Here is a 16,589-nt window from a genome sequence, read left to right as displayed (position 1 = left end):
GACATTCAGACGGTAGTGCCGAGCAAAAGTGTGCAGAGACATCCAAGTGGCAGCCCTGCAAATCTCCTGCGGGGGAGACAGACTGACTCCCCGCCCACGAAGTAGCCTGAGAATGGAGAGAATGGGCTTTCAGACCCTCAGGAAGCGGACGACCTTGACAAAGATATGCCGAGGAAATGGCTTCTTTCAACCACCGCGCAATGGTGGTCTTAGAAGCCTGCTTACCCCGGTTGGGACCACTCCAAAGGATGAAGAGATGGTCCGATACGCAGAAGTCATTGGTGACTTGAAGATAACGAAGCAAGACACGCTTGACATCCAGCTTTCGGAGGTTGCCCCTAGCCGTACCCGCAATCTCCTCCGGAGAGAACGTGGGGAGTTCTACCGACTGGTTGACGTGAAAGGCGGAGACAACCTTAGGCAAGAAGGAAGGAACCGTCCAGAAAAAACGCAAGAAGGGCTCCCGACAGGACAGCGCCTGAAGCTCGGAAATACGACGAGCAGAGGAAATAGAGACTAGAAAGACAGTCTTAAGAGTAAGATCCTTGAGCATAGCGTGGTGAAGAGGCTCAAAGGGAGCCGCACAGAGAGCACGAAGGACCAGGTTGAGACTCCAAGATGGACATGTGGCCCGGGAGGGGGGGGCGGAGGTGTCTAACACCCCTCAGGAAACGAATCACGTCCGGGTGAGCAGCTAAGGCATGACCATCCACCCGACCCAGGAGAGAGCAGAGTGCAGAGACTTGAACGGGTAAGGAACTGAAGGAGAGACCCTTAGAGAGACCCTTCTGAAGAAAAGAAAGAACCAAAGGGATAGAGGCAGAGCGCGCCGGGACACCCGCCTCCGTACATGCGGACTCAAAGACCTTCCAGATGCGCACATAGGCCAGAGAAGTCGACTGCTTCCGGGCTCGCAGCAGGGTGGAGATGACCTCCTCCCTATAACCTTTGCGCCTCAAGTGCCGCCGTTCAAAAGCCAGGCCGCTAGACAGAAGCGATCGGCCTGGTCGAAAAATACAGGCCCCTGCCGGAGGAGACGAGGGAGATGATTGAGGCGCAGGGGCCCGTCCATTGCTAGATTGATGAGATCCACGAACCACGGCCTTCGCAGCCACTCTGGAGCAACGAGAATCACCGGACCCCGGGGGAGTTAGATTCTCCTGAGAATTTTTCCTACCAGAGGCCACGGGGGAAACACGTACAGAAGGACGTCCGCTGGCCAAGGGAGAGCCAGAGCATTCACGCACTCTGCGTCGTGCTCCCTCCAGCAGCTGAAGAACCGATTGGCCTTTGCATTGCGCAGAGTCGCCATGAGGTCGAGGTGAGGAGGACCCCACCTGTCCACTATCAGAGCCATGGCCGCGTCTGAGTGTTCCCTCTCTCCCGGATCGAGCGACTGCCGGCTGAGGAAGTCGGCTTGAACATTGTCTTTTCTGGCGATGTGAGAGGCCACAAGGCACTGTAGGTGATGCTCCGCCCAGGCGAAGAGGCGACTGGCTTCTAAGGCTACCAGGGGACTGCGAATGCCCCCTTGGCGATTGATGTAGGCAACTGTGGTGGAGTTGTTGGACAGGACTCGTACAGCCTTGCCGCGGATCAGGGGAAGGAAATCCTGAAGGGCCAGGCGGACCACCAAAGTTTCCAGTTGATTGATGTGCCAGCGCGACCGAGTCTGGGACCATGTCCCCTGGGTGGACTGAGAAAGGCAGACCGCACCCCAGCCCAACAGGCTGGCGTCCATGGTTACTATCGTCCACTGTGGAGCTTGAAGAGGCATCCCTTGCAGGAGATTAGGAAGAGACAGCCACCACTGTAATTCGTCGGTAGTAGACTCCAAGAACGGAAGGACTACGTGGAACTGCTCAGACACTGGTTGCCAACGATACAGCAAAGCTTTCTGTAACGGACGCATATGAGCAAAGGCCCAGGGGACCAGATTGATGGTAGAAGCCATGGAGCCCAGGACTTGGGAGATAATCCCAGGCTGTTGGGGAAGATAGCGCAATCAGATTCTGGACCTGATCGATCAGCTTGAGGGCTCGTGCCCGAGGTAAGAATACCTTGCCTACTTGGGTGTCGAAGTGTGCTCCCAGAAATTCCAACTCCTGGGAGGGCTGAAGCTTGCTCTTGGAAAAGTTCACTATCCACCCGAGAGAGGCAAGGAGCTCTAAGACGCGATCCACTGCCCGCCGGCAAGAGGTCTCCGACTTGGCCCTGATAGGGATGGACGAGAATCCCCTCCCGGCGCAAGGCCACTGCCACTACCACCATGACCTTCGTGAAGGTGCGAGGAGTGGTCGCGAGGCCGAAGGGGAGAGCTCGAAACTGGAAGTCCTGGTTGAGAATGTGGAATCTGAGATACTTCTGGTAGTCGCGGTGGATGGGAATATGAAAATATGATTCTGCGAGATCGAGGGAAGCAAGGAACTCTCTGGGATGGACCGCCGCAATGACCACCTGCAGGGTTTCCATGCGGAAGTGGGGGATCTTGAGGGCCCGATTGACCCTCTTGAGGTCCAGGATTGGGCGGAAGGACCCGTCCTTTTTGGGCACGGTGAAGTAAATAGAGTACTGGCCGGCGCCAATTTCCCCTTTTGGGACTGGGACCACAGCCCCCAGATCCAGAAGCTTGGAGAGAGTCTGGAACACTGCGTCCCTCTTGGCCCGTCCGCAAGGTGAGAACAGAGAGATCTGGAAGTTCCCCAACGAGGTCGAAAGCGTACCCGTCTCTGATAATGTCGAGGACCCACTGATCAGACGTGATTTTGACCCATTCCTCGAAAATCAGGGAGAGGCGTCCGCCGAGGTAAGGAACTGGTCCCTGAGGCTCCGCGGCCGGTCCAGTGGTCAACGGCGCTGAACGAGGGATTTTTGGCAGGGGAGGGGGGGGCTTTCATCCAGCTCATGCAGGCTAGCTAGATAAGATTTGTGCATGAGGACGAAATTCGTGGAAAAAGGGACCCTGGATTTGCCGGGGGGGGGGGGGGGGGGGGGAGGGAAGGTCAGGCCCCCCTCCTGGGGACCCGCGGGGGTTAAATAAAAAATATCCGCCCCCCCCCAGCCCCAGGGAGCACTAAAATCGGCCCCGATGAAAAATCCAAGATGGCGGCCATTCCCGGGCTCTGCCGACCCGGGAAAGGCCTAGCCATGCCGGGAGGAGTGGAGCCCCAGGCTAAATTTGCTTGTCCTGCTGAGGAGGGACCTTCCCCATCCGGCAGGCAAGCAGTGCAGAGGCCCTGCCGTGAAAAACGCGAAGAGGACAGCCCACAAGAAAGACAGGCTGTCAGCCGGGACATAGCTAAACCTCGGCTGAAGAAAAAAAAGTTGAAAAAGCTTGATTGACAGCCTGCACAGCAGGAGAGAGCAGATGGGAAACCTGCTGCCTTCTGCTTCTCTGACTGCCGGTTCTAGCCCTACTCTGACCAGAAAAATAAAAAAGCTGGTCAACTGCTGCAAATAAGTTAGAGGTAGGTGAGTACCTGCAACTTATTGAAAGTTTAAACCTTTTAACTCCCTTTTTTTTTTTTTTTTTACTGAGCGCAGCAGCAGGTTCAAAACCCTCTCGGCAGCCAGAGGGGGAACGAGGCCCAGAGAGCGTCGGTCCCCACACCTGGAAGCGTTCACGGACTCAGGACTATGCAGGGAACCCCCTCCTGCAAAAGGGGACAAGCCCCCCTGAGCCGGGCAAGAGCTGGAAGACTGACGTCTCCCACACAAAAAACAGAAAAGCACTAAAGGAGGCAGAAATTTCCTTCAGAGGTTTTTTTTTTTTTTTTGTTTTTTTTTTAAGAACAAGAACCAAAAGAAGTACTTGCTTGAGCCTAAAGAGAAAGAAGAGGCTGACTAGCCTACAGCAGAGAACCGAAGGGGAGATGCTGCACCTGCTGGAGACAGACGAATACTGAAGGGTGAGAGGATAGGCTCTGTCCTGATATAGGGCATCCTGCAAGTTTTAGTCTGTCTCCACCTGCTGGAAAGGAGGCTCAACCCACTGTCTGGACTGATCCAGGTACGTACAGGAATACAGACTTGAGCACAAGGTTCTTTGTCTGATTCACCTATCGATATTTAATGAACAAATGGAATGGGTAAATGCGGATCTTCATTTTTACACTCAACGTAATTTGAGATCAACAACAAAGGTCTACTCTATTCCAACAGTAAAAATAGCATATTTGAATAGAGTAAGGGACAGAGCATTAACAATTGCTGGTCCTGCTCTTTGGGATTCACTTCCCAATTGAGCTAAGATTAGAAGCAAATTATCATAAATTAAAAAAAAAAAAGCTAAAAACCTGGATGTTCAAAACAAGCTACATAATAGCTGAGCAGCAGAGAAATTAAATGTTCTATTTTACTTTTATTTTCATTTAATTTTATGATTTTACTTAGTCCTTTATCTCATTTTAATTTGATTTTAATTTTTCTAATTGTATTTATCTGCTGTAATGTATGATTATTTTTTGGTAATTTTAATTGATGCAAATGTTAAATTTTATAATTTGTACTCATTTTACTTTATTTGTTGTAAACTGGTATAATTGATATACAGAATATCAGTCTATAAAACAATATAAATACATTTTCCTCCCATTAACTTAACACTAGCACAATATAAGTTCTAGAATTCAGAAGTTTGAGAGGAGTTGCATGGTTATCTTTCATAGCATGAGCGCAACCAGTGATCATATTTATCCCAAAAAATATTCTTACCTTTGACAGAGGAATCAGAAAATCCAGTTTATACGACAGAATCACTCTGGTTAGTAAAACCACAAATACAACATATGCAGAGTTTTCAAAATCTGTCAACTGGACCTAGACAATTAAAAGACCACAAATGTTACTATGTGTGTCCATAACATTTGAAGAATCAATGTATATAAGGCCTGTGGGAAACACCGCTTACAAAATCAACTTCTATACATCAAAGATTAAATACTAATATAAGAATGCAAAATGGTCCTAAAATGCACAAGAGTCTAGAAATTAATGCAGCACAAAAAGGTGGTCAAACTTGCTGATAGAAAACCATTTATAATTATGTATAAGTGCAAACAATTATAAATACATTTTGTATTTTAATTTATATATTTGAAGTAGAAACCTGTTCCAATTGAGCTATTATATCTGCATCTATGTAGCAATCCTATGCCAGGATTATAACACTTACCTAATGCTCTGGCTTCCATGGATCTGTATTCATACAGAAATCTGTTTATGATTATATTGTTCTGAGCAAGTCTACTTCACTAAGCTCTGTGCATAGAAATAAAGCAACCCAATGAATGTCCATATTAACATGGACTTCATGAAGGTTAATATTCAAAAGTAAATTCTATGGATAAAATAGTTTTATCCACTGAAGTGGCCCTTTTAAAAATTGCACATCTGGGAAAGGTTTGGACTTTTTCCTTTTTAAAAAGGTATATTTGTAAATTCTCTCAGCAAAACTACATGCACTGACTAGCTGGTGTAGTTATATGCGCATTGTTTTGCCAGGATAATTTTGGAAGCAGACTAATGCAAAAATCTGTTTTGAAAATGAGTCTAACTTATGCACATATTTGCCAGTTAAATTATAACTACTCGTATGTATAAGTAAAATTACCACGCCTGTATACAGACATCTATGACAATGCTTTGTTCTAGACATTTGATAAGCACAGTAATAGAATGATTAAGGGTCAGATGTACTAAGCACTCTTCCCACATAAAAACTGGCAATTCTGAATAGCCCAAATTATTTGCAATGTGCCTAAGCACTTGTCAAAGGGAAACCACGTACATTAGTTCCCATTGAAAATCTGCAGTTATAAAGTATGCACACTAAATGTTATCTGTGAGGAAGGCTGAGGGAGGGGGCAAGTAGTGTATACATACATTTAAAAGTTGCATGTATATTCACAGTTCCTCTTGACTTTAAACTCCCCTAGGAATGCCTTTTTAGCCTGCAAGTGCTTGTAGTCAGGCAAAGGGCAATTTTCAGCCAAATTTTAATATTCAAAAGTTTTATTGAAATAAAAGAAAAACGGCATGATAAGTACTTGGCATACCTTTTTCCTAATGTACAAATAAAGTACAAACAGTTGTACATAAATTCTATTTGGAATTCTCAGGGGTTAACTGTTAAGACACAAAAGCCAGGCCCTCCACCTTCCCAACCAAGCCTCACTGTACCATGCTCAAAACAAAAGGTTCTGTGTTATGCTTCTGGGCAGGTATAGATCAATTCCCAATGCTTTTCTGCTAAGCTGGGAAACTAGTCTATGCATATCCATAAATCACATTAATTCCAAGGACAGTCCTGAATTTACTTCAGGATTGATTATATGCAGATGATCATTTCTCTGGTAGGGCCGCAACAAGTGTGGCTTCCATACCTCATCTGGTTGTCAATACAATCTCCAGTTCCACTGGGAACTTCTCTATCCCTTATCATGCAGGAGAAGGGCAGGCTCTGCCATCCGAAACTATCCTCTCTGGCCTCATAGCATAGATGTTGAATGCACAGTAGTCTCTTCTCTGCTCCTTTCAAAAGGCATGGAAGATGTCCTGATTTCAGCCAGGAAACCTTCAACTAGCAAGTCCTACAGCTTTAAGTGGAAAAGGCTGCAATTAGTTCTACTGCCTGAGTTGTCAATAGAACTGCCAAACCTAACAGAATTTTAACTTGGTCCAGGGGCAGCTGAAAATGGCAAAGATTGACCTGTGATAACTAAAGAAAATTCATGCAATAATCTTGAATGATTTAAAAAAAAAAAAAAAAAAAAACCAAACACAAAAACAAAAACAAAATACCAATGGTCTGTGGTTATTAGAGCCCAGAGAATATACATTTTTTTCAGTGTCCCCACCCCCACCCATTGGAAGACTCTGCACGTGAAAGTGAACAAAACTGAGTCCCCAGGCTTATCCATATATTATGGGGTAGACCTCTGCTGGGTTCTCTCTCTGGTATGGGACCTTACTTATTGCTGGTATGCTGCATCTGAGGCCTTTGCTAGTTGTACTTTATTTGTGGACAAGAATCATATTGTCTAACTGGTAGATGTCAGAATTTCTTTTGATAAGACTGTTCTGAGTAGGTACTGATAGGGTTTGCAAGACGTGCAATGGAACTTATGCCCATGGCTTCCTTAACCTTGTTACCAAAAGATCTTCGCCTATGTGTGGCACATCCACCAGTTTATGATGCACAACTTAGACCTAAAGCTTTTAGTCACACGAGTCTTCAGGAACCTATTGCTACTGATCTGGATGATATGCAAACGCATAATGTATCGACACTCGTGTGTAGTAAGAATGGTTTGAAGATCCAAAGGCAGTTGTGTTTCTTTTATTTTTTTTATAATATGATGTACAATTATTGAACAATCTAGAATTAATATCCTGAGACCTTTGATAGCAGCATAGCTGACTAGAACAATTTTAACCATTATATCCAGCAGTTTTGCATCTTTTCTGGGATGAGGTGATGTGCTGGAATGTTTTATACTTTTCTGCTTTCTTTAGGCTAGCTTTTATTACCAAGTCATGATGGAGATGGATCTTTATGTACCCTGGATACTGCAGCTCTCCGTACCTCAAATCTGTCAGATTTTCAACCATGAGCAGCTGAATGCCTTTTTGATTGGGGGGCGGGGGGGGGGGCCTTCCAAGCTCTGCCCCAAGGTCCACCCATTCATAAAGCAGAGTTGTTTACCTGTAACAGGTGTTCTCACAGATTAGCAGGATGTTAGTCCTCACAAATGGGTGACATCAGGATGGAGCCCAATCACGGAACATTTGTGTGTCCCCCTTCAGTCTCGTCTCATAGTAAATGTACATGCGAAAAATAAAATAATAAATCATAAGTGAACCAACTCCGCGGGGTGGCAGGCGGGTTTCATGAGGACTAACATCCTGCTGTCCTGTGAGAACACCTGTTACAGGTAAGCAACTCTGCTTTCTCACAGGACAAGCAGGATGGTAGTCCTCACATATGGGTGAGTACCGAGCTGAGGATGCCCGAGCAATGCACCAAATGTACCCAAAGACATGCAACAGGCACAACAACTGGGGTGGAATTTGGTAGAGGGCATCCTGAACCCTACCAGGTTGGCGGGAGGATGTTAGTACCTCAGTTCGCAAATAAATTGCGAAGCACAGACTGGCCGAAGATGGAATCTTGTCTGCCAGCCTTGTCTAAACAATAATGGGCTGCGAAGGTGTGGAGAGAGCTCCAGGTAGCAGCCTTACAGATGTCAGCAAGCGGCACCGAGTGTAGGTACGCTACTGATGTTGCCGTAGCCCTGATAAGAGTGATTTAACACGGTCTTGAAGTGGAATGCCTGCCTGTTGGTAACAAAAGGAAATACAGTCCGCTAACCAGGAGGAGAGAGTCTGCTTACTCACAGGCTTGCCCAATTTGATGGGATCAAAGGAAACAAACAATTGGGTGCCTTTCCTGTGGGCAGCTGTACGGTCTAGATAAAATGCTAGAGCACGTTTACAGTCAAGGGTATGCAGAGCCCGTTCTCCTGGGTTTGAGTGGGGCCTGGGAAAGAAAGTGGGTAGTATAATGGATTGATCGATATGAAACTCAGATACTACCTTAGGCAAAAACTTAGGGTGAGTGCGGAGCACTACCTTATCATGCAGAAGTTTAGTGTAAGGTGGGTAGGAAACTAAGGCCTGTAGCTCTAACTCTGCGAGCAGATGTGATTGCCAAAAGAAAAAAATCACTTTCCAAGTGAGATAGAGATCACAGGATTGGAGAGGCTCAAACGGTTTCATGAGCCTTCCAAAACTATGTTGAGGTCCCAAGAAGGGGCTGGACAGCGCAGTGGAGGTTTAAGGTGAAGCAAGCCTTTCAAAAAGCGTGACACAAAGGGTTGTACTGAAATGGGTACATCCCCCACACCTTTATGGAAGGCGGCTACCGCACTGACATGATAGACAAAGTTTTGAGGTCTGACTGACAGATGCCAGAGATAGTCCAGAAACTTCGGTGTGGGACAAGTGAAGGGATCGATGGACATGGAAGTACACTATTCCGTAAAACTATTCCATTTACAATGATAAGACTGCCTTGTGGAAGGCTTTCGTGAAGCCACTAGGACACGGGAAACCGGAGCTGAAAGGTTAAGAGGTTGAAGGATTAACCTTTCAACATCCAGGCAGTCAGAGAGAGGGCCTGGAGGTTGGGATGATGAAGGCAGCCTTTTGAGTGATCAGAAGCGGGTCCTTCCCCAGAGGAATGTGCCGGTGTACCGATAGGTCGTGGAGAATTGGAAACCAGACCTGGCATGGCCAATGAGGGGCTATGAGAATCATTAGTCCCTTGTCCCTTCACAGCTTCACGAGAGTCTTTGAAATGAGTGGAAGTGGAGGGTACGCATAAAGGAGACCGCTGGCCCAGGAGAGGGAGAAAGCATCTCTGGGCTGGCGGCATTAGCTGCAAGTGAGAGCAGATGTTTCCTACTTTGCGGTTGTGAATTGATGCAAAGAGGTCTATGTGAGGGTAACCCCAACGTTGGAATATTGAGTCCGCTACAGTGGGGTTGAGGGACCACTCGTGCGGTTGAAAAGTGCGACTCAGCTTGTCCACCAACACATTGTCCACTCCCGGCAAGTAGGTGGCCCTGAGGTACATTGAGTGGGAAAGGGCCTCCGCCCATCTGTGCAGCTTGTTTTTTTTTTAAGAACAAGAACCAAAAGAAGTACTTGCTTGAGCCTAAAGAGAAAGAAGAGGCTGACTAGCCTACAGCAGAGAACCCCTGCTTGTTGATGTACCACATGGGCACCTGGTTGTCTGTTTGAATCAGGATGACCTAGTTGGAGAGGTGATTCTGAAAAACCCTGAGAGCATATCTGATTGCACGAAGCTCCAGGAAATTTATCTGGTGTTTGGCTTCCTCTGGAGACCAGATGCCCTGAGTGCAGGTGTGTGAAGTGAGTACTCCAGCCGAGGTTGGAGGCATCTGTTAAGGTTAGAGGTTCTGGAATCTGAAATCAAAGGCCTTGTACCAGATTGGATTGGTTTGCCGACCAAGCCAGCGATAGACGGAGCTGGCTGGTGATGTGGACAATGGTGGTCATAGGCTGAGAAGACTGAATCCATGGCGATTTTAGAGTCCACTGCATTACTCTCATGGCCAGGCGGGCCATGGGAGTGACATGCACAGAGGAGGCCATATGACCCAGTAAGACCAGAAAATTATGTGCAGTTGAGTATTGTCAAGACTGCAGTTAATGGGCCAGAGAAGCCAGAGTGAGAGCTCGATCCTGAGGTAGGAAAGCTTTCACTCTTAGAGTGTCCAAGTCGGCCCCTATGAAGGATAGAGTTTGCGAACGAACTAGCCTGGATTTTTGATAGTTTATGTGAAACCCTAGGAAGATCAGGGAATGCAAAGTGAGGCGAAGGGATGTCAGTGCACTTTGCAGGGTGGGAGCCCTGATCAACCAATCGTCCAGATAGGGAATATGTGGACACTGACTCCTGAGATAAGCAGCTACCACCACGAGGCATTTTGCGAAGATGCTAGGCCAAAAGGCAACACTCGATATTGGAAGTGTTTTGGGCCTACTAGGAATCTGCGATGTGACGGAGTAATTGAAATGTGCATGTAGGCGTTCTGAAGGTCTAGAGAGCAGAGTCAAGTCTCCCCTTTGAAGAAGGGGGAAGTAGAGAACCCAAGGTCACCATCTTGAGCTTTTCTCTCTTTGTAGGAATTGTTTTAGAGTGTGAAGATCCAAGATTGGGCGCACTCCACCTGACTTTTTTGGTATCAGAAAATACCTGGAATAGAATCCTTGCCCCTGTTCTGAGAGGGGCACTGGTTCTATTGCTCGAGATTGGAGGAGGAGGGAGACCTCCTGCTCCAAGAGTGGTGAATGGTCGGATGTTCCCCACGTCAGCCGAGGTGGGGAATCCGATGGGACAGAGAGAAAGTGAGGTGGTAACCTTTGGATACTATTGCCAGTACCCACTGATCTGTGGTGACTGTGTGCCATAGGCTGGAGAAGTGGCATAACCTGCCGCCGACCGGAATGGTCTGAAGTGGAAGCTGGGTACTGCTCTCTAGAAAGGAGTCAAAAACCTGCCGCTGGACCTGGTTGAATGGCTGGCTGTGACTTCTGCCCTCTAGGCTGCCTAGGTTGGCCTTTTTGGTAAGGCTTAGAAGGCCGACCCCTGGATGCTGGGGGATAGTATCTTCTCTGCCGGTAGAATTGCCTTTAGAATCCCTCTTAAAAAATCTTTTGGATGAAGAAGAGGGATCAGAAGGCAGTAAAGAGCTGGTGCAGAGTCTCTTGGTGGTCCTTGAGCTGTCCACTGCTTCTTGAATCTTTTCACCGAAAAGATTATCCCCTGCACAGGGCAGGTCAGCCAAACTGTCTTGTACCTCTAGTCTTGCATTGATACAGGTTGCTGACACCCTGGAAATGGTGTCAAAGATGTCATACGCTGATCGTACTTCATGCTTGCCAGCATCTAATCCTTTTTGTGCTAGGGCATGAAGCTGGTCCGGGAACTGCAGAGGTAAGGCTTCAAAGTCTTGAATCTTTGTGAACAAGGCCCTATTATATTGGATCATGTAAAGTTGGTAGGATGCAATGCGATAGATTAGCATTGATCCATGAAATACCCGTCTTCCAAGTGCATCCAGGAACTTCTGATCTTTCCCTGGGCGAATGGATGAATGAGGTTTGGATTGTCTGGCCCTCTTTTGGGCGGAATCTACAATCACCAAGTGATGATCCAGCTGAGTTCTTTGAAAGCCAAGGGCTGACTGAACTAAGTAGGTGGCATCTGCTTTTCGATTAACAGGTGCCACCGAGCCCGGGTGCTCCCAGATTCTCTTCAAAAGGATGTTATGAATAGGAATGGACATGATTTCTTTTGGAGCATCAAGAAACTGTAGAAGCTCTAGGATCTGGTGTTTTGAGTAGTCTTCTGTCTGAAGCTGGAACAGGACTGTTTCAGACATCTCCTTTACAAAATTAATAAAGGACAGGTCCTCTGGGGAGAACGCTTCCTTTTATCAGGAGGGGAGGGCTGTGAAGGTAGATCAGAATCCTGGGACGAATTGTCTGTCCAAGGATTATAAGGGTCATCCACCAGCTCCCAAAATGTTCTTCAGAAGGAAGTTGAAAGACTGACACCCATCAATAGAATCCTACAATCTACCGATATGATACAATATAAAATACAAATTTTATTTGAAAATTACTTTTGTAAATTTTACACAATTTTTTATAAAAAATTTTGAGCTCAAAAATTACATTAAATATGGCCCATTATCCAACCACCTAATTTCACAATTGATTCAATGCATTTCTTTGTGTATTGAGATCATTGCTGATGATTTTTCGCCACTTAAATGCGATGATCAAATTTTAAACCGCAATTGAACTTACAATATCACAAATATTTATAATTGCATCATGAACATTTCTATAAACCAATTGCAAAATTGAAACTAATTTTATCTTTAAATACTTCAACATTTATCTGTGTGAAAATTTCACTGAAAAATAGTCCCATTTATGTAATTTTAGGTGCTGGAACAATTCAGCTCCCAATGATAACAGTTCTTATCGACCACAAAAGTAATCCAGAGGAGGAACTGGCACTGTTGGAAGTTGGAAGCCCTGGAGTACACACACACACACACACACACACAGGAAGGCACTCTGTCATGCACGAAGGCATTCAGGATCTCATTTTTGGCTGGGGGGGCCTGGACTATTTCAGTTGGTGGCCTGAGCTACTTCTTCAGCTGCTGGATGGGCTCAATGGCAGCTCAGCCAGACCTGTTTTTAGAATATTGCAGTCTTGCCATATGGGCCATTTCCTTCTCCTCAGTTACTGGCCCCTGATTACATCATTTAAGTGCCAGCAGCTGCAAGGCTGTGATCCTCCAGGAGGGGATCAAGGTGGCTGAAAGTACATAATGTATTTATTTTTATATACAGACATTTGATCGAGATATCACAATGTGCCACCCCACCTTCCACTAATAAGACTTCGGGGGGGGGGGGGGGGTGGCTCCTGTAGGCTCCCCCATTCCAATGTCTATGTCTTCAACTGAAGGTGCTGAAGAGCTTTATGGATGGGTACTGCCTTAGCTTATGTATGTGATCATATAACATACTCCAGGAAACTCTTCATTACTGGATTGGTTGTCCTCCAGGGCAAATGGTACAGAATTCATCAGAAATACACCTTGATTAATCTGAATGTGAGAAAATATTCCTCATCTGAATCTCAAATGAGCACCAGCTCCTCTTCCAGACACATAAGATTCTGGTGAAATCTGTGTTGTAGGAAGTTCTTGGTAAGAAGGAACTAATCAAGAATAAAGTTGAGGCAAACTGTTCAATTATAGGCTCCATTATAAATCAGCAGAGGAGTTGATAGAATGGGTTTCAAATTATGAACAAAACCTTGCAACATTTTTTGAACAAAAGGTTGGTAATTTGATTTTAAAAAGTTCAGCAAAATTCTGTGCAATTTAAGTATCACTCAGACAGCAATTATAGTGTAGTGGTTTGATAAATTGAAAATTCAGAAAAGTTATTAAAATGCAACATGTTTTATATTGTTTGTGCAGAATTCCCCCAGAAACACCCCTCTTTCCCTCCCAGCTCCCTTGTTTTCTCCCTTACAGACTGTCTCCTCAGCACCCCCACTCTACAGTGCTGACCCCATAGCTCCCTTTCTCAATTCCATCATCCCACCCCCAATCTTGATCCCCCTGTTCTCTCCTCCAACTTAAACCCTACTGCCATCTCCCCCCACCCCAAGTCCTGATTCCATCATTCATGCATGATCTCCCCTCATCCTAGTCAACTTCCTCACCCCCAGGCTCAACCTGCCCATAATTCTCTCCAGCTCTTACTCCACTGCCTTTCCTCTAACCCAGTCTTGACCTCATCATTTGTATGTACTCTTCATTTGACCAGGCTCCTCCCACTGCATTCACATCTCCCCCCCCCCCCCCACCCCACATATCTCCTCCTCAGCTCCCTCTTTCCAAATTGACACCCCAAATGTTTCCTCTTTCAGGTTTGACCACCACTGGGGGATCACTCTACCTTCTTCCCAGGTTCCACACTTCACGCTCTAATCCACTGTGGTCTTGCCTTCATCCTTGTCAACCTGTGTGGCCTAGAATGCTGTCATCTTTCAGAGTTACACAGGCAAAGAGATGCAGCAGCCTCTTTTTGGGTCAGTGCAGGCCATTCCTGCCCCTAAGCCCATGCATCCATTTAAATTTCTGCACTACACAGAATTCCCCAGAAGTATTGTTTTACTAACCTACAAGTGCACTCATTTTGCAATCTTCACTACCTTCTTTTTCTTCCTACACCCCTCCTTGTGATTTTTGATCAGAAAAGTCATTTATTTCTGCGATTGTCCTCCAACTCTGTGCTTTCAATCTTGCTGCACCCTATGTTTGGCATAGTCTTCCTGAATTGATAAGTCATGCTCCTTTTTTGGCCTTAGACAAATCCAGTCTAAAAATCCACTGTCACTGAACACCTGAGTGCCACCCCTTAACATTTATTTATTTATTTAAAGAATTTATATACCAGGGTTCCTGTATAGTATACATATCACCCCGGTTTACAAGGAACCAAAAACTATCGCTAACATCCACTCAAGGTTAAACAGACATTTGGAGGGTCCCTGCCAAGCATTGCTCAGGCACACCTGCATCTGTGCCTGTACGCTGGCAACCTCCTGCTCACCAACTGAATTGCTGCATGCCTTTGGACAAATATCTTGCCCAAAACCTATCCCGTAATGGTTTCTAGGGACACTGACATTTTATATCCAAAGGATCATAATCCCTAGAAATACACCTACACATAAAAAAAACTATTGGGATCAGTTACAGGGAGTAAGTTAACTGCAAAGTTTAACAGTAACCGTGAACAGAAAAATAAAGGATGTACTTTGCAAATCAGTCACCAGCTAAAACAAGAGTTCATTAACATTATCTAGACAAGTTTCACTGTACTAAGTGCCTAGGGAGATTTAGGTCAGACTATCCTCAAAGATGTAAAGAGCTGGTACAGGGCCTTTAACACAAATCTAGTTCCTCTGTATTCTCAGCCAAGACAACTTCTATGGAATTTTGGGATAATCTCCACTAGAGCTAATACTGTACAACCAATAATGGTCAGGAAGCCAGTCCCTTGGAGACTGGGAGAGTATGAACGACAAGCCTCATGCTGGGTATATGGCATGTTAACCTGTTTAGTTATAGATGCTAGAAACTGCAGAGCACAGCAGGAGTTAGGCTGCCACCTGCCTGTCAGTTCAAGGATTGCAAGGGACGGGAAATCTTACTGTCCATGCAAAATAAAGACATGAAGATCCTCATTTCACACACACACACTCCTTTTTGAAGATGCCTTTTAAATTTTAACCCTTCCATTGATATTAGCCTTGTTGAAATTAAACTTTCTTAATAAATGAAACCCCAAAATCTCTTGACCTGTATGTTTGTCTTAACTGATAAGCTCTATGGAACAGGGACTGTCATGTGTTTATATACCTCTCTGTACAGCACTATAGAAATAGTTACTATACCATATAGAAAGGATTAGGATAGCCACTGCTTTCAGGAAAAAAAAAAAAAAAAAGCTTTTTGGCAGGTCAAAATTGCAATTTAAATATAGAACTGCTACCATAGCCATAATGAATATGAAAGGTAGAGTTACCTCCATAGGTCGAAATTCCACTCTCCAGCCAATTTCAGAGTTTGGAGGCGGAGGTTTAAATCTCATCGTCTGCCAGTTTGTAGACTGAATGTTCTATAAAAATAAAAAGATATATATTAATACAATAGTAAGACTGTGTGTAGACTACATTGTTGCAGCCAAAACTAAATATAACAGCAATAAAAGAGCACCCAGAATAGTTAATATTTAAGATATAATTGTTTAATTCTAAATTTAGATCCCATATTTACTTAAATGGCTCTTCTCTCTGAACAGCCTAGATCACAAGCTATGATCATTGCTGCATTAAAATATTTCCTCTTTCTACATTAAATTAGCTCAGGGGGTAGGCAGCTCCAGTTCCAGAGTGCTACAAACTGGTCTGTGTTCAGGATATCCACGATGAATATTCATGACATACTTGCATACAATGGCAGTATATGCAAATATAACTCATATCTTCATTTTTGATATCTTGAGAACAGATCTGTCTATAGTACTGAGACCCGAGTTGCCTGCCTCTTTGCTAGCTTCTAGTTTGAGAACTGTGCAAGGATATGTTGCAGGTGAGCTCCTAGTCTTCATCCCTAAAAAGCTATGTTAACATACTAAATAGTAAAGTCCAGAAAAAGCAATTAAATCAGTAGCCAAATTTAATAACGACATCAAGCAAGGCGTGGGAAGGTGCTAACCCAGACTATTGTTCTCTGGTTCTTGGTATCAAAGTTAGCATGGAGTTACATAGAAAACACTCAGATATACCTTGTGCATTGAAATTCTCTCTCCAATGATGTAAGAGGTGAGCATTCTTTTAAGAAGAAAGTGAAGTCTATGCTATTTGTGCAAATGTTTGGCCTCTAGATGAGAGACTT

General features: G+C 45.1%; 1 protein-coding gene across 1 annotated transcript in view; it reads right to left on the bottom strand.

Annotated features, from left to right (window-relative positions):
• Positions 1 to 16,589, bottom strand: part of GCLC (glutamate-cysteine ligase catalytic subunit) — a 189,302-nt gene that overhangs the window by 41,033 nt on the left and 131,680 nt on the right. The window contains exons 11-12 of the mRNA XM_029595713.1: positions 15,718 to 15,810; positions 4,714 to 4,818 (exon numbers count right to left, since the gene is read on the bottom strand). Of these exons, the coding sequence (XP_029451573.1) occupies positions 4,714 to 4,818; positions 15,718 to 15,810 (198 nt within the window). The remainder of the gene's footprint in view (positions 1 to 4,713; positions 4,819 to 15,717; positions 15,811 to 16,589) is intronic.

The sequence above is a fragment of the Rhinatrema bivittatum genome, chromosome 3 (assembly GCF_901001135.1).
Source record: "Rhinatrema bivittatum chromosome 3, aRhiBiv1.1, whole genome shotgun sequence".
Lineage (NCBI taxonomy): Eukaryota > Metazoa > Chordata > Amphibia > Gymnophiona > Rhinatrematidae > Rhinatrema > Rhinatrema bivittatum.
The sequence above is the reverse complement of the archived record's forward strand: the minus strand, read 5'-3'. Positions and strand labels throughout refer to the sequence as shown.